This window comes from Cinclus cinclus, chromosome 13 (assembly GCF_963662255.1).
Source record: "Cinclus cinclus chromosome 13, bCinCin1.1, whole genome shotgun sequence".
Lineage (NCBI taxonomy): Eukaryota > Metazoa > Chordata > Aves > Passeriformes > Cinclidae > Cinclus > Cinclus cinclus.
The window spans coordinates 2615937-2629997 of NC_085058.1; the positions used below are offsets into that span (position 1 = coordinate 2615937).

The following is a 14061-nucleotide window of genomic DNA, read 5'->3' on the forward strand; positions in this document are numbered from 1 at the left end:
GACCCACCAATCCAGTGGTAGGATCAGGGGGTGTCCCATATCCACACCCCATTTAGGCAGTGGTACCCACAGAAAGCTGCTTTGGGGACCACAGGGATGTGGTGTAGGAGGTGACAGCCACATCCTGCCTTCACCTCCATGGACATGGGATCGATCAATTTATTTATTTATTTATTCATGTATTTTTTTCAAGCCCTGCTAGGAGTGAAACCAATCCAGGGGCCTCCAGAGGCCAATAAGATTTGACTGCAAGTCAATACTCACATATCTTTCCACTGTGCAGTGATCCCCCGGCCAGCGGGGCCACAGGGGACAGGCAGGTGACAGGGGTGGGCAGAGGGCCAGCCTGGGGCAGGGACATCGCCTCTGCTCTGGGAAGGGATTGGGGGCACAAGGGGACATCTCCTGGACTGCAACAGGGATTTGCTAGGATCTGTTGACAGTACATGTGATGGTGAGCCCACAGTGGGCAGCTCCACATAGGGCATGTGGAGATGAATGAGGGACAGGGACTGGGGGAGCAGTGGGGAGAGGGAGGGATGGGGAAGGAAGAGGAGCAGTGGGGGAAATTGCCCGTGAAAACCAGCTCTGCCATTGCATCTGCTCCTCAGAGCTTTGGGAATAGAGAGGTTTTCCTGCTGGCAGAGCCGGGGCTGAGGATACAGGGTGCTGGGGGAGCAGAGCCCTGGCACACTCGATGCACGCTCGCCTGCCGTGCCATCTGCCAGGCTTTGTCCTGGCTGCGGGTTCCAGCAGCTTCTCTCATGGCTAATAAGGGTCGAGCTCAGACTCCACAGTACTTCCCGAAGTACCTGCTGCCTCTTTGTGCCATCCCTGGACACAGTGTGGCTGGGATTCCGCATCCTGCTGGGAATGCTGCAGGGCAGGCAGGGTGACATTTGCAGTTAGCAGTGGGTGTCCTTGAGAGGAGAGAACGCCGAGAGAAGGGACCAGGTTCTCTTTAAGGGGGCAGGACTTTGGGAACATTATGAAGGCAAGAGTGAGCTTCTCCCTCGGTCTTCCACCCTCCCCTCCTTCCCTTCTCTGTTCCGGGACAGACCTGGGTTCCCTGCTCTTCCCTTTGCTTGGCACGGATGAAGGCAGGAGCTGGGTGCTGGGATGGGCGGCTGAGCAGGGGAGGAGGAGGGGAGGAAGGGGAGGGAGAGGGGGAGGATCTGCTAATTACACAGAACAGCTCTGGGGGCTGCTGAAGTCCAGAATGAAGCAAAGAGCAGCAGAAGCGAGTGCTGCAGTGGGAGCGGAGGAGCCCAAGCATCACCGAGAGCTGGAGCCAGCTGTTATCCCTGCTGGGAGCAACTGGGAGCACCCAGGGGATCCTGCAGCCCTGTCTCCCACAGGAGACAGCCTCTGGCACTGCCAGCCCCCGGAGAGCCGAGGGGAAGAGGTTGCAGGACGCAGGGCTGGGCTGGACAGCAGCGAGGTCAGCCCTGCTATGGTCGTGGGCTGGGCTAGGAGCCTGTGTGGATCCACCGGGGAGAGGTGAAGGATGGCTGCCGAAGGAGGGAGAGCCAAGCCCGTTGCCCGGTCCAGGATGGAGAACTTCCGAAAGGTGAGGACCTCGGAGGAGGAGATGCCATTGCCCTTCCCAGACCTGCCCCCGGACGTGGTGGAGATGAAAGTGAAGGAGGGCAGCAAGATCAGGAACCTGATGAACTTTGCCATGGCCCAGATGGAGCTGAAGGGCAGGCGGCAGATCGTGTTCAGCGGCTGCGGCAGGGCGGTCACCAAGACCATCACCTGCGTGGAGATCATGAAGCGCAAGCTGGGAGGGCTCCACCAGGTCACCAAGGTACGCTACAAAACCGTGCTGGAGGTCTGGGAGAACCAGGACCCGCCGCCCGACAGCCCCGCGCAGAACCTGACTGTCCACAAGAACGTCCCCTCCATCTGCATCCTGCTCTCCCGGGACCCCCTGGATCCCAACCAGACGGGATATCAGCCCCCGGAGTACCGGCACGAGGCGGGAGAAGACACCTCGGGATCTTCCACCAAGGGGCTGAAGCGACTGCTGCCGCCTCCCTGTGAGGAGCTGCTGCCCAAGAAGCTGCAGGTACAGGTGTCTGACAGCCCCAGGGGCTCGGGGACCACCGCTGGTCAGCTGGACCACTGACCCCAATGCCTCCCACCCCACCAGCCAGGTATCTAGGCACGAATATCCACTCATTCCAGGATCACTGGTGGGCTGCAGGCTCCCCCCTGACTTGTCCCCACTTGCTGCTCCTTGACCCCTGTGGATGGGGGTCCCCAGATATGCCGTGAGGGTTAAATGGTTAAATCCACCATCTCTCGGTTATGGATTGAAGCAGGTGAGGATGGGGGCGGGGGGGGAGCTGGTGACCTCTAATTCAGCCACCCATGAACACGGTGGCCACCAGCCACATCCTGCAGCGACTCCCACGGAGCCAGAGCAGCTGAGGGGTGCCCGGACCACCACCACCACTCCCCACCGCAACGCCTCATCCATCAGGAGAGATGAGTTTGCCCCAAGCTTGTTGGAATAAAACCTTCACTATCAAACCCGCTGCCGAGGAGCTGTCAGAGTTATTAATGCTGGGCTCAGCATCCTGTGGGGCTGTGATTCATCCCAAAAAAACACCCAAACAAGCATGGGGGGTTGCTCCCTTCCCTGCACCTACAGAACTAAGCACTGCACTGTGCTGCCTGCCTGTGGGACAGCACAAGGAAATAAAACAACCCACCTCAGATACTCTGATCTGGAGTCGGGAGAAACCGTGGGAGCTGGAGGCAATGGAAGTGTTGGGCAGGGGGTTATTGTGACTGGACGCAGTGCCCAGCACAGGACGAGGAGGTTTTGAGGTCGTGCTTTGACCCCAGAGTGCTACAGAGCAAAATCCCTGCTACTTCCAGGGGGTAAAGGGAAATGAATGGAAAATAAAAGTTCTTTAGAAACAGTTGAGATATACCTATGGGAAAATGAGGGGGATCATCTTGGCTGCTGGCCGTGGCACACATCAGCACAGCGAAGGCTGCTACCAGCTCAGGACAAGGAGGTCCCAGCCAAACTCTGTCCCTTGGAAGAAACAGGACTGGGGTCTCTTGTGCCGGCACAGAAGCACCTGGCAAAGCCCCAGTTCCAATGGGGACACGGGAGATTTGGGGGATGTGATGCCAAGCCTTGATCCCCCTGGCTCCCTCCGCCCAGTGGCACCTCAGGATGAATTAATCGGTATTAAGGAGCAAACCCTTCCCAAAATCCACGTGTGAGGGATTCTCTGGCTGCAGCTGCCTTATCTCCCTGCCTCACTCCCGCTCTACAGGGACAGTCAGCGCTCCCTCTTTGTCAAGGGCTTGCTTGGCTGGGAGACGGATGAAAGGAGAGGAGGAGGCAGGGTCTGTTTTGTGAAGCAGTGACCTTATTATCTTCCTCAGCAGGCAGCTGCTCCTTGGGCCAGAGGCTCATGCTTATCTGCCCTGCTGCAGATTGATTCCTTTCACTTGAACATTAACTTCCAACTGTTTTTTTATGTTAATGATACTTTTTTTTCCCTGTGGGTTTGGGGCTGGGAAAGCTTTGGGGCTGGGAAAGCTTTGGGCTCTGTTCCATCCAGCTCTTCCCAGTTCCTTTCTCCAGTGCAGACCCCATTCAGGATCAACCCTCCACCCCACACAGGAGCACCAGGTACAGGCACTTACACTACATACATTAAAAATCACGAATAACATTATTTAATACACCTGCAATTAATAAATCCCTCTGTAAACATCTGATCAGACCCTGACGACTGTGGGAGCCACCCAATTGAACACTAATAGCCCTTTACTTCCACTGCCACCAACTCACATTTCTCTGAGCAAGGAATAAAAAAGAATAAAAATCACTTATTTCTCTTATTTTTGTTGATCTGCAAGATCTTTTAAACTGATTTCATAGGCAGGCAGCTTCCAATCACAGAAGCAGCACCGGGGATTTTTCCCTGCTTGCTTTGCTGGCTGTGGACTGAAGGCTTCCTGTATCACAAAATAATAAAAAATGACTGTAACAAAAATATTTAAACCATGATGATGATACCCGGGACATGGCGAGTGGAATAATCACGATGTTTTTGTGCGGCACTGCTGAGGCACAGCCCCAGGGACGAGTTCTGGCGCGATTTCGTGCCCGGCTCGGTGCGATTGTGGCTGAGGGAAGGAGCCCACGGTGTGGGGATAGGGACACTTACAGAGAACTAGGCAGCTGGCGGGCGCGACAGCTGAGCCGGTCTGAACCCATTCCCCTCACAGGGACCGAGTGGGGCGGCTGTCCATTGACGGGGAGGCCGCGCGGGCTAGGCCAAATGGGGACAGCAGCAGCTCGAACTCCTCCAAAGCGAGTCCAAACCCCTCCAAACCGACCCCAAACCCCTCAAAAACCAGCCCGAACGCTCCCGACAAGCTGCTCGGTGAGCCAAGACAGCCGGCAGCCTCCCCCCTCACCCACAAAATGGCGGCCGGCCCCGCCCCAAGATGGCGGCGGTCCCGCCCCGCCGCGCCCCCGTCCCGTCCCGCCGCGCCCCCGTCCCGTCCCCGTGGTTTCCCGCCCTCCCGCTCCGTCCCCGCCGGACCAGCCTCTGCGGGCCGCCCCCCCCCCCGGCCCTCACCTCCGTCCCTCATCTCCCGGTGCGGTGCGGGAGTCAGCGGCGCGCCCCCGGTGCTGTCTCCTCCTTCACAGCCCGCCGCCATGCTGGCCGCCAGCGCCTCTCTCCTCCGCCGCTGCGCCGTCTCCGGCCTCCACGCCGCCGTCCGCCGGCCCGCCGGCCCAGCAGGTGAGAGCGGCCGTACTCATCCCCATTCTTCCCGCCGCGGTTCGCGCCCGGGCTCCCGGCCCGGCGGGGCGTGAGGCGGCGGCCAGGCCCGGCGTGTCCTTGCGGTGACCCCGCGGCCTAGCGCGGGCCGCTCCGGCCGCCGCCACCGGCAGTCCCCCTCCGGCACCGCCTCAGGGGGCACCGGGAGCCTCCCGGGGGCTGCCGCGGGGAGCGGCGGCGCTTTCCCTGTCCCCCCCGCCAAGGTGACATTGATGGAGGGCGCGGGTCACCTCCGCAGCACCGGGGTGCTGGCCACCCCCGGGGCCGCTCCAGCTCCGCGCCACCCCGTACTCTCCTAATAAACACCCCGATTAGTTTTATTTATTGTATTACCGCCTTATTAACGCCCCAGTTAATAGGAAGAGGAGGAAGACCAGCCCCAGGCAGCGTGGTATGATGGTGGCCAGGTTAGCAGGGCTGGAAGAAGGAGACTGCAGAGAATACACAGCCTGCGCATCGCAATGAATAGCTAATTAACTTCTGCATCGCAATTAATACCTAATTAACAGACACTAACAACAGTAATGCTCGGAGACTTGTGTGTGCCTCTGCTGCGGTACGTGTGAGTTAAACGGCTGCCTTAGGGAGCCTGGCGCTGTTGTCCTTTTAAACAATAAACACAGGATTTCTTAGATGCTGCTCAACACCCTTGGTCTTTTTTTATTTTAAATCCACTAAAAGTCTTTGCTCGCTGTTCCCTTGAGCTGCTGAATGCCGGCTGCTTGTGGGCCTTGTTTCCAGCAGGATCTGTGTTCTTTTATCCAAGGTCTTGTGTTAGGAGCGCCCCACTTAAAGCTCCTGCCACCCCTTTGTAGGGGGGTTCTGTTGCTGCAAAACCTTCCCTGCCTAATCCCTGGGCTCCTCGTTCTCAGATTTCCAGTAAATTAATGTTTTTCTTCTGTGCTCATTACCGGACAAAAGTGACCAGTTCCAGCCCTCATGGAGTAGCTTTAACACGTGTTTGTGTCATGTTAGGTGATTTTAGGCTTCCCAGGCTCTTAATGCCTGTTGAGTTCACTTTAAAGTAGAGGTACTTGCCCTTAGGTTCTTCCTTGAGTTGGGAATCTCTGCCTGGATAGGTTGGCGTGGTTTGGCTGTCGCACACACGTCATGTGCGTGACAGTGACCTTGATGGACCCCGCTGAAACTCGGGGCCGAGGGACGCTCAGAGTCCAATCTTCAGGTACACATATCAGTGTTAATGTGGAAAAGAAACATAGCAGCAATTGAGAAACACGCCCTGGAAATCCAGAGTTTAAATTCTTATGGTTTGTATTTGCCTCCTGGATCCAGGGAATGGTTTTGGTGAGGAAAGACTTTAGATTTTGACTTAAAGATGGAATTTAAGCTCTTCAATTTAGGCTTTTCTCCAACTGAGATTTGCTGTTTCTCAGTAGGATTTTTTTGTTGTTGTTGATGCTTAGGAAAAATAAGGATTCTCCTTCAACCAGCTGAAACGTGAAGGGTTTTCAGCAGTATCCTGGAAGCATTAAGAACCCTGCTCTTGCTCTGAGCTCAGCTGTGCAGGTGATCTGTTGCAGAAAGCAGGGTCAAGAAGGTTTTCTTTGGAGCTGGGGAAAGGAGGGGGAATTTCCCTACAGAAGCCAAAAGAGCATTTTAATTCTGTCTTGGCCTGTTGTTTACTTTTTCCATAGCTAAAATAAAAGATATTTTCATGCTTGCATTGCATAAACCCAGTATTGCAGCTGAAATGTTGGACCAGGTTAAATTTGATTTAAAAAAGAAAATTGCCTGCTAACTGGGCTGTCATTAATGAGAAGTATATCAACAAAAATACAGCCTGGTTCTGGTTTTGTTTTTGTTTTTTTCTTTTAAATAAAACCCTGAAGTTGATAATTGTGAGTGGTTCATGCTGGGTTAAGAAAGAAAAACTCAGGAGCTAAATTTGACTTCTGTGAAGCAGAGCTTTGAGCTCCAAGGTCGTATCTGGTGTGTGACCTCTTTGCAAATATTAGTGGATTGAGATTAGCAGTGGGGAAAGGAAGCACCAGATTTGTGGTCCTTTAGTTTAGTTCCTTTGGAAAACTGTTCCAACCTTTGTGGAGTAAAAAAAGACAAGCTCATCCAAAAGAACAGCAATTCGTGATAGCGCTGAGTGAAGAAACAAATTAATGATCATATCAGATTAATTTGTGCATTAGCATACAGTCTACTTTTGTGATTAGTTACCAGATGTTAATGCAATTGCAGCCTTTACATCCAGGAGTTTTCTCTTGGATAGACACAGAGTGATCTTTTTTTTTCCTCCTCCAGCCCTTCTGTTGGATGGAATATCTCCCATCCCTTTGTTTTTGAGAGCCTCTGTAGGAACTGCATGGAATTTTGTTGGTGAAGGACGTGCATGTCAAAGCTTCTCACTCTCACTGTGGGAAGAGGGAGAATTCCTGTATTTTACAGAAAAAGGAATGCCAGAAAACCTTTTAAGAGCTGTTATCCTCGTGTGTCTTTCCCCTGCTCTGACCAATGCTGTGGAAACACTTATATGGAAAGAAGTAGACACTTTGCCACAGCATAAACCATGATAGTTAATAAGTTACTTCCACCCAGGGCTCATCCAGAACTGATGCAGAGTGACTGTAACAAGGGAGTTCCATATTTTATGGCTTCTGGTCCCTTGGTCAGGACTAAAATAATACCATCTCCCTTTTGCTCCAAGTTTGTTCTTTTTTCTGGGTTCAGCTGTGCTTCCTGCCCGCTGCTACTCTCACGGGTCACAAGAATCAGATGAAGAATTCGATGCTCGCTGGGTGACATATTTCAACAAGCCAGATATCGATGCCTGGGAGCTCAGGAAAGGTATGTTGAAGAACAGGGAAGAATAACCTGGAGTAAATAGAAGTTTTGTGATCAGAAATAACAACTTTAGTTGGCGTTTTGTGGACTCCCCATCCCTGGAAGTGTCCAAGGCCAGTTGGAGTAACCTGGTCTAGTGGAAGGTGTCCCTGCCCATGACAGAATGGTGGACTAGATGATCTTTGAGGTCCCTTCCAACCCAAACCATTCCATGATTTTAACATCTGGGTGGGTGGGAGAGTCATGTTTGCTCTGAAGATGTGTTTGAGCTCTACTGTGCTCATTTTCCTTTGGACTTTGGCTAATGGCTTGGCCGTAACTCCCTGCAGACTTTTTATCTGGCTGTCTCCAGTTCTATTAAACCACGTTTTATTAAATTTCCCCAACTAGGCCTTAAAAATGTGATTGCATAAGCACATAATTGCAGCCAGAGGGATCATTCCAGCAGCACCTGGCTGACGAAGTGCTGGTTTTTTTTTCTGTTGGAGAGGAAGGGAGCAGACAGCAAGGGGTTCCTTTTGAGAGCATGACAAGCTGGTTCCAAGCTGCCCTTGGTGTTTCTTTGTCTCCACAGGCATAAACACACTGGTGGGTTACGACCTGGTCCCGGAGCCCAAAATCATCGACGCGGCTCTGAGGGCCTGCAGACGGTTAAATGACTTTGCCAGCGCTGTCCGTATCCTAGAAGTTGTAAAGGTGAGTGGAAATTGCTCTGTTCCCATTGCTAGAGCCTGGCAGCAGTGGGGGGTTTTCCTCTGACTTTTTTCTGCTGTGAAGGGAAGCCACGCTTTCTTGCTGCCAGAATCAGTGATGAGCACGAAACTTCCTGGCTTCTTGAGGGACTGAGAGAAGTAACTCAGAGAGCTCTCTTGGAAAACACTTAAAAACAGCTCCTTGAAATCTGAATCCAGCCTCACCAGGGAGTTCTGAGAAGCCAGGACTTTTATTTCAGCCCTAGAGGCTGGGAACTCTGCTTTGCCACAAGCGAGGGGTGAGGTGGGAGGCCTTGGAAATGTGTGTGTTGGAGTAACTCCATTCTTTGTTTTTTGGGATTTTTTTTTTTTTTTCAGGACAAGGCAGGACCCCACAAGGAAATCTATCCTTACGTTATCCAGGAGCTTAGACCAACTTTGAGCGAACTTGGAATCTCCACTCCAGAGGAACTGGGCCTGGACAAAGCATAAACCTTGTTGGTGAGGTTTGATTTTGCTTCCCAGACTCCTGGCATGGGACTTCTGTACCCCAAATCCCCTGGCAAAGACAGCATAGGCCACACCTATGTAATCACAGACTAAAATAAAACCCTGAATAAGAATCCTCATGGAAATGAAACCTCTTAATTCCGTTTCCCAGGAGATGACCAGTGGCATATTCTTTTTAAAAATATTCTTAGAATAGAGATACAGTGTGTCATACTGCTGCAAATAGTCCTTGATTCTGGATGTTTTAAGTCCTTTTCCTCCTCCTTGCCCTGGGATACAGTGTCTTGGTGCCAGGAGTGCTGAATCAGCTGTGCTGGGAATGCAGTTACCTGCATTTTTGAGCTGAGGGTGTTTAAACAAGGCTTTGAAGGTGTAAAAGGGATGGAAATAATTTGTTTGGGATCTCATGGAAACTTTGTTGAGATTCTACGCTGCTTCTTTAATGTTTTTTTTTGGGGTTTTTTTTGTGGTTTTGTTTTTATTTTACCCCTGTACTTTTCTATTCCAGGTGCATTACTCAAGCGTTTTACTGATGCTACCTGATTGTACGCAGTCGCCTGGAGAGACAAACTTTAAATCTGACCTGAATTAACTTCTTCCTTTATTGAGTCACAATGGAAGTGGTGTGGAGCTGGGCCTAATAAAGGAAAAACTGGTTTGACTGATGTGGTTCCAGTGCCTCATGTGGTTATTTCCTGTTGCTTTTGTCAGGAAAACGAAGGAACAAACCATAAATGTGCTCTTAGGAGCTTGTGAATTGTTACTTACTTTGAAAAGCCTGTGTCCAGAGCCTTCCCAAGTACCTGGCTCTGGGAGGGGGAAGAGAAGGAGCTGTTTGGAGAACATGGTTCCTGTATTCACAGCTTTGGGAGGAGGAGAAGGCAGCCTGGGAGGAGGCATTTCCCTGGAATGATGTCCAAAGCCTCAGATATGGGTGGGAGGCTACTCTTTTTCCAAGGGTCATATCCTCCCTGGGAAGGGGATCTGTTCTGGGACAGATATTGTCCCTTATTTCCACTCAGGCAACGGTTTGGGAAAGAAAAAAACCCAACAAAAGTGGGTGGGATGAGAAGGTAAATATCTTAATCCTGTTATTTTCCTCCTGGAAGAGGGGAATTTTCTGGGAAAGCAGGGATTTGTTTCTGAGCAGCGGGCACAGGGTAAGAGCTGAGCGGGGCAGGATCCCCAGGACATCCCTTAGTCCCATCCTGTCCCATCCTGTCCCATCCCGTCCTGCTGTTTGGTCCAATTGTCCGGTCCCACCCTGTCCCGCTGGCACTTTCAGTGGTCGTGCCGTGCCGTGCCGTGCCAATGCCACGGTCCGGTCCCACCCCGCATGCGCACGAGAGGGGCGCGCCCTTCCCCCGCCTCCCATTGGCTGAGTCCCGGCAGCCCTGCGCTGCCATTGGCGGGCGGGTCAGGGGGCGGGGCCAGGGAGGCCATGGCGACGGGCGGCGGCGGAGCCGGTCCTGGTCCCGGTCCTGGCCCTGGACCTGGCCCTGGCCCTGGCCCTGGACCTGGACCTGCTGCGAGCGGAGCCGGCGGCCGGCGAGGCCCGGGGGTACGTGCGATGTACGGGGGTGAGGGGTGTGTGGGGCTGTGTGGGGTATGGGGCCGTATGGGATATCTGCATGGGGGGTATGGGGTGTGTGCACGGGGGTTGTGGGGCTGGGGTGTATCCATGGGGCAGTATGGGATGTGTGCAGGGGGCTTATGGGGCTGGGGTATGGGGCGTGTGCATGGGGGTTGAGGGGCTGGGGTGTGCTTATGGGGCAGTATGGGGTGTGTGCCCAGGGGTTATGGGGCTGGGATGTATCCATGGGGCAGTATGGGGTGTGTGCATGGGGGTTGAGGGGCTGGGGTGTGCTTATGGGGCAGTATGGGGTGTGTGCCCAGGGGTTGTGGGGCTGGGCTGTGCTTATGGGGCAGTATGGGGTGTGTGCATGGGGGTTGAGGGGCTGGGGTGTGCTTATGGGACAGTATGGGGTGTGTGCATGGGGGTTGTGGGGCTGGGCTGTGCTTATGGGGCAGTATGGGGTGTGTGCCCAGGGGTTATGGGGCTGGGATGTATCCATGGGGCAGTATGGGGTGTGTGCCTGGGGGTTGAGGGGCTGGGGTGTGCTTATGGGGCAGTATGGGGTGTGTGCATGGGGGTTGAGGGGCTGGGGTGTGCTTATGGGGCAGTATGGGGTGTGTGCCCAGGGGTTATGGGGCTGGGATGTATCCATGGGGCAGTATGGGGCGTGTGCCCGGGGGTTGTGGGGCTGGTTATGGGGCAGTATAGGAGCAATACAGTGTGAGAGTTCATCTTTCCGAGTTGCAGACATGGTGGCACAGTACTGTATACAGTGTATAAGTAAATATAAATAATATATAAATATGCACACACACAGGTGTATCAGCTGGCTAGCAAGGGGTATGGCACATCCAGAGGGATCTGGGGGGCCACTGCCTGCCTGGTTATTCTCGTGATTAAACTCTGTCCTGCTAATTCCAGTTTAAGACACTCAGGCTAATCCTGCCTGTGCTCTCCAATCACCACCCCAAGTCCTCTGCCTTGTTCCTTTAATTCCACGTCCCTCCTGTGCCAACTGTCTCTGATTTTCCCTCTGTTTTCTTCATTATTTCTTGTGTTTGTGGAGGTTTTTTCCTCCCCCTTTCCCTTCTTTAGGAGTGTTGGTTCTCCTTGACAATAATTGGATAAAAGGAGAAACTTGAAAGGCTCAAACCCCAAAGTTAAAATATTCAATCCTTACTTTTGTGTTTGGTTAACCTCTCAGTAAATCTCCTCCACCACCTTTTCCCAAGTATTGCTGCAGTCAGGCTTGCACAAGAATGGAGGGTGACTACCTGTGCTTTTAGTTAGCATCACCATTCCCAAATAATCCTTTTGTCTGCTAACACATCTGCTTATTCCTTTTCCTCTCCCTCCTCCTGGGTTGGGGAGGAGGAGCTGTTCAGACAGATTTCCCTGCTGACCTAGAGCTCCCAGGAACTCCAGATGCTCAGAGGTGACTCTGCTTTACTTCATCCCCATTGAGAGATGCTAAATGCTTCTTCCACCCCTTTTTTAGCTGATTTGGGCTGAAAAGAAGAGGCTGAACAAAGGGACAGATGCAGTGGAGAAAAGGGGTCCCTACATCATGAGCAAACCTCCCTCCATTCAGGCCAAGCTGAGTAAGTGATGCTTGGTGGACTCTGCTGGGATTTCAGGCACCGTTTCCACCTCTCTCCTAGAGCTGGAGTTATCAAAATCCCTTTTATTCCTCGGTGGGATAAAAGTCCGTTAAAAACCCCACAGAGATGCCTTTGGAAAGTACTGTAACACCCTCCTGACCCATTCCCCAAAAGAAGAAACCCTTTGGGAGCACTTAGGAATTTTCCTCTCCATCCCTGTGCTTGGCTTTCAGAGAGGCAGCGGGAGCTGGCAAAGGCAGCGCTGCGAAGGCAGGGGCTGCTGGGGGCACCCACTGCCCCGAAACCAACTCCTAAAAGGTCTGATCCCCTCTTCCTCTTTTCAAAATGTAGTTTTCGCTGGTTTTGGGGAGACTGGGAAACTCAGAGGATTAAAAATAAGTTTGGGACCTTATTCTGCTGGCTCTGTTCGGCCAGGAGCATCCAGTATAATAAAATAGACCACTTTTCTCTTTATTTTGGGAATGATTTGGTGGTATGGGTTTATTTGGATATCCTGGGGTTTAGCTGGTGGTGGCCCTGGACAGTGCCTGGGTGGGAAGGAGAGGGATTCCTGCCCTGGCTCCTCAGCCTGTAAGCTCCATGGATGTGTTTCTACGTAAAACATCTGTGCTGGTCTCACTGCTCTATTTTCTGGCAGGTCTGTGAAGTTCAACAAGGGCTACACTGCACTCAGCCAGACAGCTGATGAAAACCTGGTCTCCCTTGACTCAGACAGGTGAATATCCCAGGATTTGGGATAAATATCCCACAGTTTTGAGGGCAGGGGTGCTCCCAGATGGCTTTTTGGGGGGTGGTTGATTTTCCTTGTCACTTGCAGAACATCCCTGATGGCACTATGCACCTCAGAGCAGCGAAACACTCCTGTTGTGCCAGATTTCAGATATCCCTTGGGATTGCACTGCCATCTTATTTTCCCCCCAAAATTCCCCTCATCTGCATCCTAAAGACCCCGTTTCCTGGCCAGCTTTGTTTCTTTTTCCCCTTAGTGACGGGGAACCAGGATCCAGGTGTTCCTCAGGATACTCCTCCGCTGAGGCAAGTGCAGGGTTTTGACTCTGGCACTGTGGGGTCCCCACGGGCTCCCTCATTGCTCTGACCCCTCGAGGCTCTGGATGGGGGCTGGAAGCATCACCCCACAGAGCGTGGATGTGTGTCCATCCTGCAGAGCCCTGCTTTGTCCCCTGCAGCAGGTGACCCAGGACCTGAGCCGGCAGCTGCTGCAGGATGGGTACCACCTCGACGAGGTCCCCGATGATGAAGACCTGGATCTCATCCCCCCGAAACCTGCTGCCTCCTCTTCTTGCCCCTGTTGTTTTGGAGAAAATCTCTCCTGCGTGATCCAGTAGCTGCACAAGAACAGGTCAAAATCCAGCACTTTTTTTTATCCCCTGGGATGCTGGTGCGTGTCCGGGTCCCACACCAGGATGGTGACACAAGGACTGAACGATGCTGCTCATCGTCAGCAGAGACCAACCGACCCCAAAAGACTTCTCCTAACACTAAGCAATATCGGGGGGAGGTGGCACAGTGACATTTTGGTGGCCTGGATGGGACCTAGCACTTGGCTGGGGTAGGAATGGAGGACAGGCAGAGCCTGGCACCTTCACAGGGGTATAAAGGGAAGGATTTGGGAGTTTCTGGGGTTAGAGCTAATGGCTTATTCCCATTCTCCTCAACGCTGCTTTGATGCAGGTGAGGTACAGCCCAGGGCCCCCATCCCAGCTCCACACACAGGGCTTGGCTTTGGGGGGCTGGAGAACCTCCCTGCTGCAAACCATAAATGCTGCCTTAAACCATGGTCCTGCTCTATGACATAGAGGACAATCAGCTTCTTATACAGAAACCTTATTTAAATATTTCATGTCAAGAGACACAAACTGTTTGGGTGGGAGGTGTGTTTGTTTGGTTTTGTAGTTTACTTGTAAAAGGGAGCACTCAATAAACTGGATCTCATTACACAGAAGGGGTGCTGCTGCTGTGAGAGGGACTCCTGTTTCCTCTCATCGCATTCTACTCCTTTCCTG

General features: G+C 52.7%; 3 protein-coding genes across 3 annotated transcripts; all 3 read left to right on the forward strand.

Moving 5' to 3' along the window:
* The first annotated feature begins 1507 nt into the window (after positions 1 to 1507).
* On the forward strand, positions 1508 to 2131 carry RPP25 (ribonuclease P and MRP subunit p25). Its single transcript, XM_062501588.1, has one exon. It carries the CDS (start codon positions 1508 to 1510, stop codon positions 2129 to 2131), a length of 624 nt encoding a protein of 207 aa, XP_062357572.1.
* Positions 2132 to 4618: 2487 nt separating this feature from the next.
* LOC134049129 (cytochrome c oxidase subunit 5A, mitochondrial) lies at positions 4619 to 9504 on the forward strand. Its single transcript, XM_062501339.1, has 5 exons — positions 4619 to 4784; positions 7524 to 7640; positions 8212 to 8333; positions 8708 to 8830; positions 9348 to 9504. Exons 1-4 carry the CDS (start codon positions 4700 to 4702, stop codon positions 8819 to 8821), a joined length of 438 nt encoding a protein of 145 aa, XP_062357323.1. The 5' UTR covers positions 4619 to 4699; the 3' UTR covers positions 8822 to 8830; positions 9348 to 9504.
* Positions 9505 to 11819: 2315 nt separating this feature from the next.
* Positions 11820 to 13988, forward strand: FAM219B (family with sequence similarity 219 member B). Its single transcript, XM_062501442.1, has 5 exons — positions 11820 to 12016; positions 12250 to 12334; positions 12675 to 12752; positions 13024 to 13072; positions 13225 to 13988. The coding sequence occupies exons 1-5, from the start codon at positions 11983 to 11985 to the stop codon at positions 13381 to 13383; spliced, it is 405 nt and encodes a 134-aa protein (XP_062357426.1). The 5' UTR covers positions 11820 to 11982; the 3' UTR covers positions 13384 to 13988.
* The last annotated feature ends 73 nt before the right edge of the window (positions 13989 to 14061 follow it).

Coding starts and splice junctions, on each gene's coding strand:
- FAM219B (XM_062501442.1), top strand. CDS start 11,983: ATGAGCAAACCTCCCTCCATTCAGGCCAAGCTGA. Junction 12,335..12,674: donor CCGAAACCAACTCCTAAAAG/GTCTGATCCCCT, acceptor ATTTTCTGGCAG/GTCTGTGAAGTTCAACAAGG. Junction 12,753..13,023: donor GTCTCCCTTGACTCAGACAG/GTGAATATCCCA, acceptor TTTTCCCCTTAG/TGACGGGGAACCAGGATCCA.
- RPP25 (XM_062501588.1), top strand. CDS start 1,508: ATGGCTGCCGAAGGAGGGAGAGCCAAGCCCGTTGCCCGGTCCAGGATG.
- LOC134049129 (XM_062501339.1), top strand. CDS start 4,700: ATGCTGGCCGCCAGCGCCTCTCTCCTCCGCCGCTGCGCCGTCTCCGGC. Junction 4,785..7,523: donor CCGGCCCGCCGGCCCAGCAG/GTGAGAGCGGCC, acceptor TTCTGGGTTCAG/CTGTGCTTCCTGCCCGCTGC. Junction 7,641..8,211: donor TGCCTGGGAGCTCAGGAAAG/GTATGTTGAAGA, acceptor TTGTCTCCACAG/GCATAAACACACTGGTGGGT.